General features: G+C 45.1%; 1 protein-coding gene across 7 annotated transcripts in view; it reads right to left on the bottom strand.

Annotated features, from left to right (window-relative positions):
- Positions 1-4,403: 4,403 nt before the first annotated feature.
- SERTAD2 (SERTA domain containing 2) overlaps positions 4,404-21,229 on the bottom strand; it is a 102,244-nt gene continuing 85,418 nt past the window's right edge. For 4 of the 7 annotated variants that reach the window (XM_026653169.2, XM_024195468.3, XM_024195469.3 and 1 more), the window contains 2 exons: positions 9,269-10,211; positions 4,404-7,028 (listed from right to left, as the gene is read on the bottom strand). In XM_026653169.2, coding sequence (XP_026508954.1) covers positions 6,912-7,028; positions 9,269-10,207 — 1,056 coding nt within the window. In that variant the 5' untranslated portion in view covers positions 10,208-10,211 and the 3' untranslated portion in view covers positions 4,404-6,911. Of the gene's footprint in view, positions 7,029-8,321; positions 10,212-21,229 lie in introns of those variants that run through there. The other 3 variants (XM_024195473.3, XM_024195474.3, XM_024195475.3) reach the window with 3 other exon arrangements.

Consider the following 21,229-nt stretch of genomic DNA (forward strand, 5'->3'; position numbering starts at 1 on the left):
TGGTTGGCCGCATCCACGACCAGAGAGTCCGGGGGAGGGTGGGCATACAGGTGCTCATGGCCCTTGGAGGGCACAAAATAGCGCCTGTCTTTTTGGCCGTAGGGGCCAATGAAGCTGGCGTCTGCCACAAGGTGCGGGAGGTATCAGCTATCGTTTTGATCAATGGTAGGGCTACCCTAGATGGGCCCGAGGGGGCCAGGATGTCCACTACCGGATCCACATCCACCTCAATCTCCTCTGCTTGGATCTCTAGGCTCTGAGCTGCATGCTTAAGCAGCTGCTGAAGCACCCGGTTGTCCTCTAGGGCCGGTGCTGCTGAAGTTCCCGCCACCGCCTCATCCGGAGAAGAAGAGGAGGAGATCACCTGCAAAGGGCCTTCCTCTGTACCCTCAGTCTCTGCAGGGGCCTGCGGCACACGGTACTGCGGTTGCGTGGCCGGTGCAGTTGCAGGATGCAGCACCGCGGCCGGTACCGGGGTCAACACCGAACAACGAGGCGTGCTGGGCGGTGCCTGCGGTGTCGGAACCATGGTCCCCGCCGGTGCCGGTGTATGACTAGGGGGTGCCGGGCTTTGTTGTGGTACACTCCTGTCGAGGAGACCGATGCGGACCTGGAGCGTGGGCCATGCGCCTGTCCCATGGTCTGATGGTAAGCCCAGGGAGTCCAGAACGGCCACTGGGAGGGCGGTTGCCACTGCTGCTGCCACTGCGGCGGGCAAGGTTGTTGGTTCACCTGCGAAGCCGACCTCCTGCTCCTCGATCTACTGGAGCGGTAGGACTCCGCCTCCGAGTCGGAGGTCTCTGAATAGGAGGACCAAGGGAAGCAGTACCCACTGTCGCCGGGGAGCGGTGCCGCGGGGTCGGGGAACACTCCCTCTATGCCGGTGCCGCTGGGGTGGCGCGAGGCGGGGACTGAGGCGACATCATGGCTGGCTTGCCCCTTGATTGTATCCGGGGTCGGACCATGGTCGGCGGCTCTTTCCACCGGTGCGGAGAGGCCGGCACCGGGAGGTTTAATAAGTCAGAGGCCGCCTCAAACGCCTCCGGCGTCGATGGGAGATGCACATCCTCGCTGAGGTCCGGAGATCTCGACCGGTCTGGACTCGACCGCACCCTCTCCGGGGCGGGAGTCAACAGAGCTATGGGAGGGTGTGTTTGTGGCACAGCTTGTCCCCCTGCTCTCATGGACGCCGCCGGCCTTTTAAGTTCCTGGTGGGGTGATCAGCCCCTCACCGGTCTCTTCTTTTTAGCGGGCACTGGAGATGGTGATCAGTGCCTTATGGAGGCCGATTTTCTATGTCCCGATTCTCTCCGGTGCCGGGACTTAGAGGTTTGAGACTGGGCCTCCTGTCTTGTTAGCAGTGCTGGGGCGCTGCGCACCGAGGAAGAGGCGTTGGGCGCCGGGTCGGCCGGCTCGGGGTCCGAGTGTGGCCATAAGGCCGCCTCCATCAGGAACACTTTGAGTCTCTGCTCTCTGTCCTTAAGAGTCCTGGGACGGAATCCCCTGCAGATACTGCACCGGTCTCTTTGGTGGCTCTCCCCAAGGCACCTTAAGCAAGAAGAGTGCGGGTCACTCTTCGGCATAAACTTCCCGCAGTCCTTGCCGAGTTTAAACCCTGGGGACCCGGGCATGCCCCAGCAGAAAACTCCCCAACAACTATCAACTATCTACAACTAATGCTAATTCTAAACTAAGAGAGAAACAACTATATACACTTAAATGGGACACTGCTAAGCTTGCTGCAAGAGCAAGCCAAGTTCCAGCTAGCCATCACCGGCGGTAAGAAGGAACTGAGGGGGTGGAGGGTAGGCCGGCCCCTATATAGGGTGCCATGGAGGTGCCACTCCAGGGGGCGCCAAGGCTGACCCTACGGACGCTGCTAGGGGGAAAATCTTCCGGCTGGCGTGCACGCGGCGCGCACACACCTGCTTGGAATGGACATGAACAATCACTCGAAGAAGAACTGGTATTACTTAAAAAAAAAAAAACCAAATCCCACCCCTTTACTAATAGTCTCCAGTTGGGTAATTAGGCTAATGATTCCTAATATTTGATTAGGAATATTAGATTCCTTAAGTGCAAGAGTGAGCATACAGTGCAGATGGGTGTGCTAGGGAGAGTGAGCGCACGCACTACACGTCTGGTCAGGTATCGAAGAGTTTGGGGGGATTGTTTGCTTTATCATTGCACAGTTACATTTCCCCCTTATTTAAATGGCTCCTGGAATTAAGAGAAATAGGAAAGCAAATTCCCCCACTACATCACCACCAGCCTGTCCATAAGCCTCCCACTCATCTCACTGGCCTCAGCATTTCTTGTGCCCTGTATCCCTGCAGCCACTTGTTAGGATTGCCGAGCAGCAGACCTTTGGAGCAGCTGGTCTGCAGCGCTGCCACAAGCGTTCTAAATGCAGTACCCTGCCATTGCTGGCTGTGATTCCGGTCACATGAGCCAGTTCTCTGTAGTCGAGATGGTGTCTGTGGCATGTTAAGACAGGAAAACTCACTGCTTTCCTGCAGTTTTGAATCCCCAACTCAAGCTGAATCGCCAGTGTCTGAACCTATGGCCCTGACTGAATTGGTAAGAGACCACCCCCCCCCCCCCCGTGAATACGCAAGGCCAAACGTAACCAGGGTGATATGATTCAACCCCTATGTACCTGACCACAGCAAAACCCAATCCTGATGTAGATTCTGCTCAATAAGACTCATTGCTTAACACTGCTCGAGCAAAGACAAGCCCTTGCCCTCCCCACTCCTGCTATCCTGGGAAGTAAATACCACTCACCTAGAGCTGGGGTTTTCAGGACAAAATTTTTAGTGGCCTCAGAGTGCGGCCACCAACGCTTGCTGGTGGCCGCTCTCCAATTTTTTCCTAAAACACTTGATTAGCTTTAGGAAAAACAAATAAATATGCACCTAGACATCATTGTAATTCCTTTATTGCCAGCTAGTAAGTCTGGTGTGAAAAGTGATATTAACAAACATACAAGTATCACTTTTCACACCAGACTTACTCAGCCCAGTATGCTTGGGGACAAATTAAGCCCTGGATGGGGGGGGGGATAGGAGAGTGGGGGAGGCAGTGGGGGCTGGAGCCTGAAACCCCAAAGCCACAGCCCAAAGCCCTGCGGCAGAGGGACAGGGCCCAGGGATGGCACCCAAAGCCATGTGGCTGGAACCTGAGGCCTGCCGCTGTGCAGCCAGAGCTGAGGGCTAGAGCCTGAAGCCCCGCGGATAGAGCCTTCCCCCCTGCCACCCCACAGCTGAAGCCCAAAACCTGGGTCCTACCCCCCCCGGGAAAGTGGAGAACTCACCTGCTGCCTGTTCTCCAGGAGGGTGCAGGGCTCAACCCCTGCTGGCAGCCCCAGCAAGCAACACCAACTTCTAGGAGCAACAGGGAGGGGGAGAGGCCGTTCTCTGTCCCTCGCCCCCGCAAAAAAAAAAAAAAAACACTGCTGCAAGAAAAGTCCCTGGGGGCCACATTTGAGAAATGCTGACCTAGAGGGATGAGAGGGTGACATCTGAAATCCAGCAGTGGATTATATAGCAAATGGTTCCAGCTGGCTTTTAATGTCGTAACTTAAAGTGCCTTCCGTCCCTTGAAATGGGACAGATTCTGTTCTCAGCTGCACCAGCTGAAATCCAGAGAAACTCCACAGAAGGCCCCAGGGTTACTCCGGGCTCGTCCCAGTGCCAGTGAGAGCAGGATTGTTCCCTCCTCTCTGTAAACTGACGCAGCCCCACCAGTCAAATGCAGCTACTGATTCTACATCTAACACTTGGTGATTAATGCTGCAGGACATAAAGCCAGGACCACACTGCTCCCACACTAAACTCAGGGCTGGCCCACCCTGCCCACAGCCAAACCATATGGAGGGTGCTCCAAGGGCAGAATCTCCCTAGGCGGTGTCCTCTTATTGTTGTTGAGGTGCAGGGTCTGCTCCCCTGTGGAATGAGCCACCACCCCCTGCAAAGGCGACTAATGGGAGTCAAGATCTATCCCTGTGGAGGCCCTGTGCCTGGGCAGTCCCATTCCCTCACGCCCGTCGTCCAACATAGCTCCAACTGCCACTGGCCATGGTTGCTCTGAGAAGCTCCCTTACAAGGAAACTCCTACCATGGAGGGGGCTCCACAGGCAATGCAAGTCAAAGCTGTATTTACCTTTCCGGGGGAATCTCCACAGAGGAGCTAGGGGATAGAATGCGCGTGTCTCGCTCGCACAACCGGTCCCATTCAACCCTACGTGAGGCCACCCCTAATCTAATGGGGATGGAGAAGTCTGGGGATGCAAACCCCCTTCCTCGGGCAATAAGTCTCCCAAGCCCTGTCTGGATTCCCTTTTAACACAATGTTTTGGTCATGAAAATAAAAATAAGGGACAAGAGTTTTGTATCTTTTAATTGTTTATTGTATAATATAAAACTACAAAAGTAAGACTGCTCATTTCCATGTACATTTGTCCAATTGTTTTGATTACAGCCCATACCTACATGTGAATACAGTAATCTGGGTTCAAATGTATATGTCTGTAATATTGCATAGAAAAGGCACAGCGCTAAGGTCTGTGGGGGAAAAAAAAATACAGCCTTCTTTTTGACAATAACAAGCCCTGTTCAACCACCATGCACTGAACATGTCACACTATATATATATACACCTTTTCCAGAATCTCTGCCTTTACAGATTCTAGCATGGATTACATTGTTAACCCTCTAAAAAGTTTTTGTTTTTTTAAAAAAGGATTTCAGAATTTGCATTAGGCCTATTTCCTGAAAGAGGGGGGAGGGGAAGCTTAAAATGAACTAATTTCTGAGAAACATTCAGACTCATTAACGTAAGCACTGAAAGCAACTTTCACAAGAGCAGGATGCCGAAATCTGTTCAAAATTAAATCAATGTTCACGCCTCTTCGGAGTGAATGAACCCATTTCTCAGGCAGGAACCATTACAATTTGCTCATTTAGTTTTTGAAGAACCTGTAAACTTTGGAATCACAACACTGAAGGCGATTAACATACAGCAGGGAGAAAACTACAATGGCTGCAGCACAAGCTAAGAGTTTATTCTCACACTGGGCATTTCAGGTGGCGTCTCGATCATCTTATTTTGTAGCTCACTGCGAGGAACATGAATAGACAGATGTCTTTAATTTGTAATACTTTACTGCTCCTCGAAGTTTCTTTTAAAAGGAATCTCTCCTTGCTTTGCATACAGATATGTACAGTCCACTAGGACTCTGAGCAGGGACTGTTATTGGGGCCCAATCCTGTATTGCTGGCAAAATTCCCACTGAGAACTACGTGAATTACGTATGAGCAAGGACTGCCTGATCAGGCCCAATAAGCAACAGTAAAATCAAAACCCATGCAAAAAGACATGGTGCACTTGGAAAGTACATTTACCACTTTTTGTCTGCATCTTACCAGTTTGCACAAATGCAGTGTCAGTTCTGTTGCACTTTCTGGAGTAAGGGCACCACCCTGCAAACTCTTACTCATATAGCCCCACAGACTTCACGGGGACTGCCTGCATGAGTAAAGATTTAAGGCAAGTCTACACTGCAGTGCTGTATCAGCGCAGCTGCACCAATGCAGCTGCGCCGCTGTAGCGCGTCTGGTGAAGACGTGCTTTGCTGTTGGGAGAGCGCTCTCCCAATGAGAATTACTCCACCTCGGTGAGACGCCAAAGCTACGTCAGTGGGAGTGTGTCTCCCACCGATATAGTGCTGGTCCGGACAGAGCGAAACTTGCGTTGCCCGGGGGGGAGGCTTTTTCACACCCCTGAACGACACAAGTTAGATTGACTTAAGCGGTAGCGTAGACCTGCCCTTCCTCGTGCATTTACAAGATCAACCCCTAAAGGAACAGCGGTGGTATGCTGACCTTGCTGCTGCTTCTACTCAAGACTCCATCTGACTTTAAAGGGCGCAAGAGCAGGCCCCTTTAAAGGAACTGACGCATGACAAGTCTGATTTTTAGGACTAATTTTGAGTATTAAAGTCTCCCTCATCCATACTTTTTGCATATTTCAAACAACCAGACCCATGTTGGAAAAGAGTGTGTGTGGAGGGGGAAATTAATGTGAACCGTGCATATCCTGAATAGAACCCAATGCATTTTCTCTGAATCAGGCTTCCATCCCCTTTCCATACAGATTTACATTCCTACAAGAGAATACATTCCTACCATACATTCTGTACATGTTACAATCCAGATGTTGTTAGCTTCACAATAAAATAAATATATTTACAATGAAAAAAAGGAATAAATAACTTACGAAAAAATCACTTCAAATCCAAAGCTCTTTTATTCTGCTCCCATCTTGTCACTTCATTGCACATCATTGTCAATATACATCACCTGGGTATTCATCTTTTATAAAGAATTCTTATCTTGACTGTTATACTCAGACCTTTGCAAGAAGGCCATGCTATAGAAAGAAAGTTACTGCCAAAGCAGAAGATTCCAACAAGCATTTCAATCTATAGAATTAAAGGTTACAGTTCAAAATAAGAATTACCGACCTTTTGCCTAATTTTATAAATCAGGTGTTTTGCTCTTTGTGTATCTCCTGCCAATTTCCTTTAAGTACTCTATTATTAAGGATTTCCCTACTTTATTACCAAGAATACACAGATTTCTTTTGAGTGGTAAAGAGTATTTTGAGATTCTTTCTCCTGGTCTGCAAATACAAAGAGACTTCAAACAACCACTTTTAAACAACAGTTCACTGCTCTGAAAATGGCGTTTATTTGAACTGTTGCTTAACATATGGTGCTTGTCTAAAAACACAATTAACTAATCCAAAGAAAGGGCAGTTGTTAAGAACTGATTTACAATAACTTAGAACAACGATAATCAACTGCTTACCATGTTATTGTTCTGAACAATCAACATTATTGCATGGCTTTAGGTTTCTGTATACAGATTGATACACCTTGTTGTAGCCATGGTTCCTTGGGTGTTCCAGTTACAAAAGTTGCAGAGTCTGTGGCAGGATTGTTCTCTTACAAGGAATGGAAGCTGCTGAATGAACAATAGCCAAACATTACTGGATGCAAAATAGAGCGACCCTTCCCCAGCTGGCCCTGCGCCGGCAATTAAAAATGGTCCCTAATTCTACAGTTGGTTGATGCCATTCTGTTTGAAGTTAGAAAATACTATATTGTAAGCAAACAATTGCGATTATATCAACATCTTGTTGTGTTAGAGAGTTAGTAATTCACTTTAAAATATACTAAAACTGGCTGATTAATTAGGAGCTAGAAGCATTCCCTAATTGTACATGATGCATTGCATTTAGAGTAGCAGTTCCTTCATTGCAAAATTTATTTGCTTTGTGTTATGTGTGTGCATTATATATATTTACTAGTAAATATATATGGCCTGTTTAAAGTGCCAATTTATAAAGCTGCCTTCTTAAAGGCAGACAAGACCCAATTTTATCCATGACAAGAAGTGAGCAGAATTGACTGAATATTGCCAAATGACATAAAACATAATTTAAAATTTCTTAAATAAATATAAAAGTTATTCCTAAAGAAGCCATAGGCATGTCAACAATATAGGTTGTAACCTGCACTCATCAGCTAAAGTACCATTGAAAAACTAAAATGCCATAGCAATTTCAGCAACAGGCATGATACATTGCAAACGTTTTTTTAAATTAAATGTACACCACAATGAATACAAAAATGCTATTGGTGCAGTAATGAGACGACTTCTCAGGTGTTACGGGGGAAGGAAACATGCATAGAAAGCTGTGTCTGTATATTCATTGTAAAACAGGTCTATAAAGTGTAAAGCAGGTAACGCGGTTGATACAAGAAACGAACCCTAGAGGAGATGCCAAGTGATGTAACACGACTGGCTCCAGTTTCAACAGCAATGGATACTAAAATAAGTCCATCCAGTGCAGATAAGAGATGAGCTTCACTGCAGTAATACTGAAGTTGCATTTTTCAGCACTTATTAACACAGTGAGGGAGAAAGAATGCTCCAAGAAAGGGCAAGTGGAATCTTGAACACAAATTAATTGGAACAAATACCATGTATACCTTCTTTAAGAAAAATTACAAAGAGATGTATTTGTAAATGGCCTGTATATTCCCATTAAAATCATTCGCAATAACTTCAGCTAAGGAAATGCCGACTTGCTAAAATGGTAACACATTTCAAGTAACAAAGACAATTGGCTGTTCCAAATTTAGAAAAAAAAAACAAAAACTTTCCTTAAAAATAAAAAGTTTATACATTTGCTTGACATACTGGCTTCGGGATCAGGTTTTCAGTAGCCTTGATCTCACAAGAGAACACTTAGAATGAAGTTTCACAATTATCTCCTGCCAACTGTTTAACATAGGTCTTGGAGTCGACATGGCTCTGGGTTTTCAAATCACAGTAGTGCACAGGTGGCTACAGCAGCGAGTAAATATTTGTGAAACAGCCCCCAGCCCTTTCTTAAAGCACTGTTTGCATTCAGGGAGACCTAACTGCAGATTTATTTGATCCATTTTTCTCTTTGCACCATACACATATAAAACATTACAACTCTGTATAAAAGTACAAGTGGTTCTTGTACATCAATTATGCAGGAACTATGTGAGCAAACCCTATCAAAATAGCTATTTTTTGTGTGTATAAACAGCATTTGTTTTTAGAAAAAACAATATAATAAACTGCAGAATCTGTACAAAAATATAAAATAAATTTGGGCAGCAGTTTCTAAACAGCCATGTAAATGCAACACTTGAAGAAGACTAGTTAATGCCTCCAAAGGGCTGAATTGCTAAGTCAACCTATACAGGGCTAAAATGCCAAAAAGGTACTGAGATTATCTAAATAATAAATTTTTTACCTCTTGCAATAAAACTTATAGAAAAAATAGACAAATATGCACATGCAAATGTACAGCTTTCCCCAACATAATCCTTGTGCTTAGCTTTTACAATTCAATTTTTTTGTCGTAATATCATAGTAATATTGTCTACAATATGTATTCTTTCCTATACCAGGGTATTAGGTCTTCCTTGAGGAACCACTTTAAAAAAATACATTGAAAGTGGTCATACATGGATGAAGGCACTCCAACTCTGCTTGAAGCAAAAACTAGTGTGATCCTTTTCTTTTAAAAAAAGGCAAGCAAGGACGCATGCACAGTGCTGTGAATTTGGAGGGGCGGGGAGGGAGGGAAGGGTTGTGAAAATACTACCAAGTGTATATACTGGTACATAAAAAGTCGTTATACTTTAAGACCCAACAAGCACCTCCATTATGTGATCCAGTTCTGTGAGGTCCATTTTGAAAGGCTGATTTGGGGTTACTGGTTGACTGCTATAGGGGGCAAGAGTTTTTAGGAGATCATCTGCTGAGACAGGAGCCATTTTTGAGGCAGCCCCTGTAGCAGATGTGCAAGGGTCAAAATCATACATAGATGTGTCAATGTCAGCAAACAGAATATCATCCAAGGTCAAGTCTGTAAGGAAACCTGTGGAAGTTGTTATCTCAAAATTGCCGGGTAAAGAGTCCATGAGTTTTGATTCACTTGTTCTGCTCTCTTGGACTCCCTCAGACTTTTGAACATTAGACTCACTGGAGTTATCTTTAGAGTCATCCGTTGTTGCTGCTGCTTCTGTTGCTACTACTACTGCCTCGGTAGAGGTAGATGTTGGACAGAGCTCCTCAATTTCGTCCAAGGCCGAGGAGAAACTGTCTTTTACCGGTTGGACAGCTGGAGGTGGTAGTTTTGTAGGACCATCATGTTGGACAGTCTGGGAAGTGCAAAAAGTGTCATCCTCAAGCAAAGAGGCTGGGGTGAGGCAAGACTCTAATGGTGTAGTGCTTACTAAGTCAGTGGGGTGAACTGGCTGAGAGGCAAGATGACTGAACGCAGGTTGAGCCTCTCGAAAGCTGTCACCCAGAGGGTCAGTAGGCTGTGAAGTGGTGATGAACACAGGCCTCAAGCTGCCTTCTTGTTTGAGTTCCTCCTGGATTCGCCTCAGCATGTTGTTAATTAAAACTGTCTTTTGCAAGCTTGGCTCTGTTAATGGCCTGTGGTTATAAAGTTTCATAAGGGAAATGTTGAAGATAGTCTGGCGCTGTAAGGTGTAAGACACCTTAGATGGACCGTCAGTAGGAGACACCACTTTGCCTTCCAGCCCATCTTCATGCTCGTCAAACTTCCGCTTTCCTCCTTTCCCCAACATATATCTGAAAAAGAGGGGGCAGGGGAAACTATTACAATAAATCATTTAAAATATTTATATCTTACAGCAAAACATTGTCTTTATGCTTCACGACAGCTCAGCGTCAAACAGTTTCTACCTACCCTAGGCAGATATTCTACATACACCTCTACCCCGATATAACGCAACCCGATATAACACGAATTCGGATATAATGCGGTAAAGCAGTGCTCCGGGGGGGCGGGGCTGCGCACTCTGGTGGATCAAAGCAAGTTCGATATAACGCAGTTTCACCTATAACACGGTAAGATTTTTTGGCTCCCGAGGACAGCGTTATATCGAGGTAGAGGTGTACCAGTGACACAGATGGGCCTGAATCAGATCCCACTCATATTGGTTTCCCACTAGAGTAACTCCATTGAAGACTTCAATGGAGTTACTCCTGATTTACACGGGTGCAATAGAGAGAACAGAATTAGGCATAGATAGGTCTAGTCAGAGCAAAAGCTACCTTAGTACAATGCTACGCTACAAACCTCAGTTAGTAAATTCAAAGTACGGTTAGAGCTGCAACTATAACCCAGCCCTCTGCACACCTGTAGCATTTACACTATACGCTGTTAGGTGCATTAGTTACATCCCTCTCACGCCAATGTGGGCACACAGGGTGGAAACGAGGCTCTTCCATTCCTCTCCAGCATTTGCTGCTGCTTCCATCTGCTCTGCGGTGTTGAGGCTGACTGTTCTGCCCTCCTCCCTGCTAGGTGTATGCCTTCAAATACAGCTCTCCTACAGGCATTAATCGTTCCCTGATGAGTTTTGCATTTACATTCCCAATCATAACACTGCATTTAACTTAGGGTGTTTTACACTGAATTTCCCTTTTTATTTTAAATTTAAAAAATTCCAAGCAACTGTACACAGAGAGATTGCAGAGTCAACTCTCTGGCATGTCACATATATGCATACCTGTTTTATTCAAATGATTAAAATAAACTCTAGACCAGGAAATGCTTGTCTCACCTCTCCAAAGCACATACATGACAAATGAGGGGAAAAAATCCTTTCAAATCATTTAGTCCATCCTCCTGCCAATGCAGGATTGTTCTCTCCTGTGTATTCTCCCGTTTAGTGTAATATTAACAGCTACAGCCACTTTCAAAAAGTGACTAGTAATTTGGGGCACCCAAAGTTCAGGGTGCCCAAATTTAGACTCCTTAAAGGGGCCTGATTTCCAGAATGTGCTGAGCACCCACCCTGCAGAAATCAGACACCCCATAATCAAAACACTAAAAAACAACAACAACACTGATCCTGGTCTATTAGAGTATTTGTTTCTAGGCATTTCAATGTCCCAAACCGAGGCAGTCACAAATGCACAGCTAAATTGGTCACCCTATTAACACTGAGCACTAGGATCATGATTGTCTGACAGCCTACCCCTGCCACCACCTGCCCTTTGGGTGGGGGGCTCTCCCTGCATATTTGCAATCACTGTGGATCTTAGGCCCTGACTTTTAAAGGTTGTCAGCATTCCTCTGCTCAAGGTTGCAAGGCCTAGGCCCAGATTCGCAAAGGTACTGAGGTAAAATCAATGGGAGCTAAGCACCTAAATACCTTTGAGAATCCTGACCTAAGTGGCTTACATGGCTAAGTCCCATTTTCATTTTACACTCCTATGTGCCTAAATCACATTTGGAACTGGGACTCGGCCGTCTAAGTCACTTAGGCCTTGCAACACAGAGAAGCAATGCCTTTACAAATCTGGACTTAGCCATTTTCCATTTTAATTTACTTAAGGGAAGGAGCTTCCATCATATTGTTCGGGGCACTATTTAGGCTGAACAACAGGAAACATTTCCTAACAATGTTGTCAAAAGTTTAATTTCACGCATTTTTCACCTTGTTTATCTGAAGAAACATCAGCTACCTTTTTCCAGTTGTTAGACTTTGTATATACAACATCCACATGCATCTGATGCGTACATCTCGCAAATCATACTGAATCAACAGGGAAATGACACACTACTGCACATGCACAATGGGTCTTATTTTTAAATGCCTAATCAAAGCACCTTCCTCACGGAGGCCTATATCCATGTAAAGTTGGACGTTTAAAAATTTCTTTTGAGGTATCAGAGGACATTTTTAAAAAGTGTCAGCATGCACACACACTTTCCTAACACGAAGATAAATTTAAAAAAGGACCATCGGAATTTCATCCAACTTTCCCAAGAACATAAATTGCCTTTGAACTAAGAAAGCAGCTCGGTGCTTTTCCAATCACAGATGTTTTATCAGAAAGTTAGAGAGCACCTGAAAAGAGAGGCCTAGAAAGTGTCACTCCCATCTAACCAGAGTACCATAACTGTGACCATATTATTGTCAGCAATATTCATTGGGTGGAAAAACATCATATTTGAGATGCGTAGTAATCAGCTCAACAAACAAATGCTACCATCATAATAAGAGGTGCACCTTATGCTATACACTTGGTGTACAAACAGTACTCAACTACTTGTCAACCATGTGGAACTTCCAATAGTTCTGGAAGCAAACAGAAGTTTGGTTTTGCTTGGGGTGTTTTTTGAATCTCAATTATTACTCAGGAAAATGGATTTCAAAGCCTGATGTGGAAATATATTTTCTGCTACAGATGGCCTCCAGATATTCTTTCAATGCTTGTGAGATTTCAGTCTCGGTCATTTTTTCCCTACAATTAGGCTGCATGGAATGAATATATTGTACAAGAAGTTTTATTGGACCTAATCTAAACAGTCGAGAAGAGAGGCCATCAATACATCTCCCTTACCTGCACCACAAGCTCCACCAACCCCATCTGAGGAAAATCTTGCAGGAGGGAGAAAGTCTAAGCTGCTCTCACTGCATCAATCCACTGTGGGGGGTGGAATATCGCAAGTTCACACAGGGGGTAAAGGGCATAGGTCCCTAGCAAGCCCATACGTGCACAAAAGCCTCCCCCTTTGCATTGTTCACTTGGCTCCCGCACTCCTGAGTGGCACTCTTCACACCCAGGAGCTGTGCTACCACTGGCTCCCTGCCCGCCCTTTCCTCTTACTGGGATGAGGAGGATAAAGCAGAAAGTGAGGAGCAGAGAACTCACATGGTTTTACCTGGAGACAACAGAGCTTTGTGAGAGTGCCTTGAAACAGGCCTAACGAGTGAGAGCACGGAGTCAGGCGTGAAACACTGCAGAGATGCACCTACGTTTACCTGGAATGCTGCACCTACGTTTACTGCAATGAAGAAATGAACCACAGAGCTGCTGTCCCCTCACCAACCTGACACCTCACTCCCCCAAGCCCACGGAACCCCCAAAGTGCAGGGTTCACATGGAGGGTTATGCAGGGGACTGGAGGTAGGCTGGTGGGGCAGTGCTTCCCTTGCTCTAACATCCCCTCCCCATCGGACAGCGGTGGAGAGGAGGTGGCCTAGAAAGATTCTCATTTAATCAAACCATCTCTGCTCAGGCTCACCCCTTTCTCTCTATCTTTTTATTTAGTAACACGTATGAGGGGAGGAGAATCAGTCCCTCGGGTAAAACACCGAGTGGCAGATGAGATCAGCTCCAGATGCACAGAGGGAAATTACAACACAAGTAGAAGTAGATTTGATCCCCGAACCGGACTCTTACACAATCCTTACGGTGTTGCCATAAAGGTCTAAGGCAGTGGCCCCTAAACTATTCACAGTCGCGCCCCCCTTACTCCTGTTCACATCCCGGGGCCAGGAGCGGGGCAGTGTGGTTGCAGCAGAGAGCTGCCTAAGTACACACACGCAGAATCGGGCGGGACTATACTTGGGAATGCACTCATGCTGCCCATGCTCCTGTGGCCGCTCTATTTGTAGTGTGCTAGCTTGAACAGAGCTGGCGTGTGTATGTCTACACAAGCTGGGCATTTCGTCTTCCAGCGGCTATGCAGACAGACCTTAAGGGGACATCTACATAGCAATAAAAAGAGAGCCATGGCCTGGCTATGGCTGGCTCAGGTCAACTGACTCCGGCTCAGCTTGGGTTCCCGGGCTCAGAGCTCCAGCGTGAACCAGAATTTCTACACTGCCGTTTTCTAGCCCCTGCGAGCCCAAGTCAGCTGACCCAGGCTCTGAGTCTCAGTGCCCCAGGCTTTTATTGTAGTATAGTCATAGCCCAAGAGACAACTTCTGCAGTCCTTATTCAAGCAGAATTTCCAGTTCACCGATGGGAGTTTGGCCCGAGGAAGGACTGCACCGCCTGTACCCACTGGTTTAACTCTTGTGCAGCTTTCATGTGAATTGATCGAAGATCTCCAACCTTTCTTCTCAGCCCCATGCTTGTTTTAGGAGCAGTTTTAAAAGCAAAGACCCTTTGCAGAGTGGAGGGCAGGAGGCAGGGTAAAAAGCGTCAGGGAAATACTCTGACACTTTCTGAAGTTTGTCTAACATTGAATCTAAAACAAGTGTGGGGAAAGTCAATCTTGATGGCTAAAAATAAATCCAAACTCCAGATCTCTTCCTGGAGTTATATGCAATTTAAAAAGGGGGGCAAAAAAACAAACAAACCAAGAAAAGCTGAGGAACCTGTAGGCACTAATCCAAGTTTCTGGGCTGGCTACCAAGAATCCTTGTGCCTGGAATCTCGGGTGAACGAAAACTCTGAAATGTAGCATTACCCCCATGGAAGTCTGTGTTTTCTCTCAACCCTAGTGCCAATTTCACGGAATGCTCAGCCTTTTTTTTTTTTTTTTTTTTTAATTCTGCAGTGGCACGCTTCCTTTCACTTTAAATGTGTGTGCCAAGAGCAGAATTGCAAGGCTGACAGACAGAGGATACATCAAAGTAAGTGTTCTGAGCCCAGCAGTTTTAGAAGCTTTGTGCTAGAATGAGCACTGGCAGTGTTACAAACAGAAAAAGGCTCCATTATAAGACGACATATCAATAGAACATAACGGCCATACTGGGCCAGACCAAAGGTCCATCTAGCCCAGTATCCTGTCTTCCAACAGTGGCCAATGCCAGGTGCCCCAGAGGGAATGAACAGAATAATCATCAAGTGATCCATCCCATCGCCCATTCCCAGCTTCTGGCAGACAGAGTCCAGGACACCATCCCTGCCCATCCTGGCTAATAGCCATTGATGGACCTATCCTCCATGAACTTATCTAGTACTTCTTCTCCAACCCTGTATTTAAAGCAGAGTTTCTTAATGGTGTGGGGTCTGCTGGAGAAGGTTTAAAGTTTGTCAGACCCTGGAAGTAGTTAATGTTTTAATACTAGAAAATATTCACCGTACAAAGCAAACCCTTCCTCCCTCCCACTAAGAGGAAAGCAGGCAGTTTGGGTGGCTAACACAGCCTTCCCATGCCAAGTTTTTTGTTTTTTAAATGAGCTGGGTTCTCTACTAGGCACCAAAGAACACGGTACCTGAAGTAAGCTCCTAAAGTGACAAAGAAGAGAGAGAGACACACACAACCAATAAACAAAATAACTTCTCTACATTGTTTTCCAGGAAGCTTAGAAATGACTGAAGGCTTCCTGTACACATGACTGTCTAGCTTTCACATATCATTCAGCCTTTATGTAGCTCAGTTCAAACAGAGTGCTGTTGGTGTCCTTTTTAAAGACAGAATGTATCAAGTAACTCCTAACTTCATCTACTAACTTTACAGTATTTCCCCCCTCCAGAAATCCCCTATCAAATGGGTCTAAAACTTTCAATCTACAGAAGTAGCTATTTCTAGCCTACACAAGGAGATTTTCATTTCCCTAACTAGGGGACTAGAATGACTAGCATTAGAACATAAGCTTTTAAAAATATTTTGTTCCAGAGCACAAATGGGAATTGTTTTGAAAAAAAGAAGAGTCTTTCCCAATTTCCATTAATTGCTTGTCCATTCTACATGACTTCTCCCCCCCCCCGACCCTACCACCAGTGATCTTGGGTCTACATTAGAAAACATTTCAATTTTGCACATCTTGACTTGTTAAAGTATCAAGTGATTTAAAATAAAAAAGATACTAAGGCAATATGCACCACATAAGAAACACTCTCTCCAGCTTGACTCCACTGGTCTAGGTGAAGAGCCCACTCCTACACTCCCAAGTCAAAACTCCTGTTGAGGAACTGAGAAGGCCAACTTACCGGTCCGGCTAGGCAAAGAGTAAAGATTAGTGTAAAATTAAATATATTCACGCCCTCCACATCTAGGAAGTCACAGTAAGTCTGAGTCAGACAATTATAGAAGGCAGGGATAAACAACCCCACAAACTGCGGCGCTCTCATGGACCAGTTGGTATTCTCAGAAAGGCAGTGCCCAGTAAGAACTCCAAAGTATATTACATCTGTTAGGATCTGGTCTACAATGACCTCAGGACCTCTTCCTGGTACACAGGTTCCTTTTCCTTGGTATTTGTATCCCATTTCTAGTGATCTCTTACAACATATTTCTGTATTTGTGTTTATGTGCTATTCATGTCAAGCCCAAAGATGACTGGCTGCACGTTATGGCCACGTGTTTTAAGGTTTGATATGGTCATGGGCATGAGCTACTTTTAAAGAGAGACAATGTAGAACTGATTCAGCCATTCAAAAGAAAAAGAAAAGTTGCTTTGAGATTTTTCCAAAGATATTAGCCACAAAGTAAGCTTCACTGGCTCTAGCTTTTGGAAGGCCCAGTCCAAAAAAGTATCTAAGAGCCATCCACTCTGTTTCAGTAAGTCTGAACTTGCTTTTTTGTCCTCTGCACTTTAGGATGATTACATACACTCTAGCAGAAGATGAACTTTACACGAGTAAAGCTGGTGTCATTTAGCACAGTGGCTTTGGTTTTGTTTTTAATTAAAAAGACAAGTGATGTTATTGAAAAACATCTTTTGCCCTTTATGAAGAAACTGGTTTTGTTTCACCGAAGAGAAACTGGTTTTGGTTTTGTTTCACCAAAGAGAAACAGCCTGAAGATGGTGGTTGTCTAGAGCCAACAGCAAAATGATTAGTAAGTGTGAGGAAGCTTGTAACATTTCTGGTCCTAATTACTGATATGAGCCCTTCACTTTCTAGAGAACACAGATCCATACACATCTTTGAAGAAGTATTTGCCAATCCTGGTCATAAGGGTATTATTCTTTGCTATTGCTGGGCCCAATCCTGAAGTCTTTACTAATTGGGAATTTTGCCTAAATAAGAACTGCAGCACTGGCGCCATAAAAAGTAAAATGAAAAAGAAAATGGTTTGGTCATCTTGTCCCTAGACAATACAGGCTTGTTCCCTACTGTATATACTCCAAGGCCTTGCCCGGTTTAGTTTTAAATGTCTCCTATTCACAGTGGCTTTTCTTGGAAAGCTATTCTAGAATGCAACAGCCCTCATTGCTAAAGAAGAAGAAATAAAAAGTTTATTTTAAAAAGCAGTTTAACACCTCAAGAAATATATCCTACAGAATCCACAGAATCGGAATAGGATCTTTAAGAAGCCATATCCCCAATCCTTTCACTTGCGCAGTCACCTTAGGAGTTCTCGATACTGAATGGTCTAAGACTCACTCTCAAAACTAACAGGGAGTGTTTTTCAAAAGGTACTCATATAAATCTCAACAATTCACAGGCAATGATTTGTCCTCATGGGTCCAAAGTTTGAAGGAAAGAAAAAACTAGGAGGAGCTGGTGTGTGCAGGGTGGTTTAAAGCAAACCTGGCAGCGTCTACTTCCTGACTGAAATCCTGTGTAGCTGAAACCACAGCACTTAAATAAAAATTAAAAGAGGGGGAAAATGGATTATTTCACTTTCTTTTCCCTCAGAAAAAACTAAAGCCCAAATCCTGCAGGGTGAAAAGGGAATTGGGGAAATTTTCTCTAACTCTGAGTACACAGCTTTTCAAGCCTCAGTGGTGATCGCTCTGAGATTTTAAGTTTTTCAGGCACTTTCTGCGCTGTCTCTGTAACATGGAATATTATTTCTCTTCCCTACTTCAAATCTCAGAGGGCCAAATTCTGGTGAAACTGAAGTCAGTGAGTGTTTTGTCACGGACTTCAGTGGAATCAGGGTTTGGCACGCAATGCCACAGGACCACGAGTAAAGGGTACTTTGTGTCAATTGGGTAGTTCAACTGGCAACACCATGGGCCAGCTCTGATCCAGCCCATCTGTGTTTGGCACAAGGACAGAGTGGGCAACTTTAAGCCTTTTTGATACTCCCAGATCCTAGGGCTGGTCAGGGCAGCCAAAGGGACAAGCTTAAATTATACCCAGCCACCCCTGGGTTCAAGAGGCCATTTGGACAGTGAGGAGTAAGCAGAGCAAAAGCACACCTATTCATACACCTTTTCCCTCGGCCACACCCTGGAGTGAATCCCTCACAGGGCCAGACCTGCCAGCTTTGTGGCTGATTTGTGTTGCTCAAGCAAGGCCCAGGATCTAGCCCCTAAATTCCTGGCAATACCAGCCTATGACTGGCAGCCTATGACCACCAGCTGGCCAGAGGAAGGAATCAGAAGATTAAATCTGTCCATAAAAATGGAAGCCCTCCAACCTCCTAAAGGAACGATGGACCCCTTCTCCCACTTGTTAAAGCTAGAATGGAAAGGTAATTACCAAGGATAAAAAGCGGTTACTCAGCTCTGGCTGGAGAAAGCTAACAAATCTAGCATCCATTTCTCACTTCACTTTGTATTTTTTAAAAATCCATACGTACTGGGGTTAAGCCCAAGGAACTGGAAGAACAAATTATGTTGATTTAAAAACAAAACACCCACAGTCCTTAAATACACACTTTCTTAAAGATTTTGTTTGCTTGGTACAAAGGGTTTTTTTAATCCTGGCATAGCAATGTCACACTAGGTAGCTAGTACAGTACGTACCGCATGGTAATGCGCGACTAGATTTGATATAAGAACAGGAGTACTTGTGGCACCTTAGAGACTAACAAATTTATTAGAGCATAAGCTTTCGTGGGCTACAACCCACTTCTTCGGCCGAAGAAATTTGTTAGTCTCTAAGGTGCCACAAGTACTCCTGTTCTTTTTGCGGATACAGACTAACACGGCTGCTACTCTGAAACCTAGATTTGATATGCTGCAGCTGGCTCAGAATCTGTACATTAACTGTTTTTGCAAGACTTCTTGGTGTCTGATTCTGATCTCTATGATGCAGGCTGAACACCAGTGTGATTCAGCTTACTCCTAAGGAGTTTTACTCCGGATTTACGTTACTGTAGGCAAGAATCAGGTCCTAGGTCTTGATATTATGGGCACATGATGGGTGGGAGAAGCCAGAAGAGATGGAAGGCTATATGGAAAGGGACAATACTGGGGTTGCTCTCCTCCCTGACTTTTAATAGTTAGGATTTCCCATTTACAGTGTGTTTTTTCTAATACCAAGTTGTTAGTTTTAGGTCAGTTCTGACCTAAGTTCCCTCTAAGCCACGTGGCCGCACAGCAAGCTATCAAGGGCCATGCAGGCAGGGAGAGGCGCCTCTCCTCCGGCCCCGGGCTGCTGCTGCGGCGAGACAGAGCTGGGGGGAGTCCTCTTCTCCCCACTGCAGCCCCGGGGCAGCCTGCACCCCAAACCCTTCATCCCTGGCCCCACCCCAGAGCCCACACACACCCCCGTCGGAGCCCTCACCCCCCCCACACCAACTCTTTGCCCCAACCCTGAGCCCCCTCCTGCACCCCAATCCCCTCATCCCTGGCCCCACCCCAGAGCCCGCACCCTCAGCCGGATCCCTCACCTCCCTGCATCCCCTTCTGACTTTTTTGTTTTTTTAAAAGGAGTAAAAATATTTTTTAATAAGCATTCGCAAAACTCGCTCTGTTGAATATCAAAAATTACAGTTCCACACTCCCAGAGAGCACAGGGCATCACTCACGTTCACCGGCCTTCTCTTCAAAGTGCTAGCAAAAACTGTAAATGCCAGGTGGTTTTGGGGTGTATTCTGTATGAAGCTACTCCCCCCATTTGCTTTTGTGGGGGGGGTTATAGCAAGTTTTAAACCTCAATTGTAGAGGCTAGTAAAAATGCACCCCATACATGTCAAGTCAAGCCAGAATTTTCAGAGGTGCCAGCCATGCACAACCATAGTCATGACAGCCATTGTGTGCGTTTAGTTCCTCTGAAAATCTGGCTGGTTTTATACAGATACTGTAGTAGACGCACCGACACCTGGTAAATTAAATAATAATGTTTAAACAAAAGAAAACAAAAACCCCACTGGGGAAATTTTTAGTAGCTATCTTAAGTAGGCTTTAGTGCAGCGTAATGAAAGTTATGGCAGTCGTAAGGATAGGATGCCAGAGGAAGTTTAGAATCTCAGTATAGGAACATGTGAAGTCCCACAGTTATCGCTGGAGTTCTACTTTGCACTTCCAGGAGTTCTCAGGTCCCTGCAGTGACATCCATGTTAATTGGAAAGTAAGGTGAAGCCTTCCCTAACAAATAAGCAATGCAATTATAAAGCAAGTCAATAGAGTAAAGCCAGCTAACGTGTTCCAGTGATATTTTGAAACTGTAATCCGATACTACTGTTTCCATCCTCGTGCCTTGCCTGCACTCCCTTGTTGCATACTGTACTATTTGAGGCCCAGAGGGCAAGGCAAGCTCTTGCTGTTTATTAATGATCAGACGCTGCATTTCGACTGAGCTCCGCATGCACACCACCCGCACTACTTTCTCGATAGTTTCTTAAACTTGCAGATTATTGAAACCCTACCAGAAGGTTAACCTTTTTGGAACAACTTAAGCAAGCAACCCCTCCTCCCCTCCTCGCAACTCTCTCATTTTAAATCTCCAACAGTTTTTACTGTGCTAAAAAAGGCAAAGCCACTCTAAGCAAGTCTCTACTCTTGCAGTCTGCTAAGTTTTGCAGGAAGCATATGCTTCTATTAAATTAGAAACAGTTTCTAATGCTGTCAGTTTGCTAAGTGTAACCTTTTCTCTTGGAAGAAGAGAAGCTGGTTTAATGTTTTTGACAAACTGCACTCAGCAAACAAAACTATGTCAGATAAAGCTGGAACAGGCTCCAATAAATATAATTTAAAATAAATTAGGGCCTCATT

The sequence above is a fragment of the Terrapene carolina genome, unplaced genomic scaffold (assembly GCF_002925995.2).
Source record: "Terrapene carolina triunguis isolate 2854851 unplaced genomic scaffold, T_m_triunguis-2.0 Scaffold132, whole genome shotgun sequence".
Classification (NCBI taxonomy): Eukaryota; Metazoa; Chordata; order Testudines; family Emydidae; genus Terrapene; species Terrapene triunguis.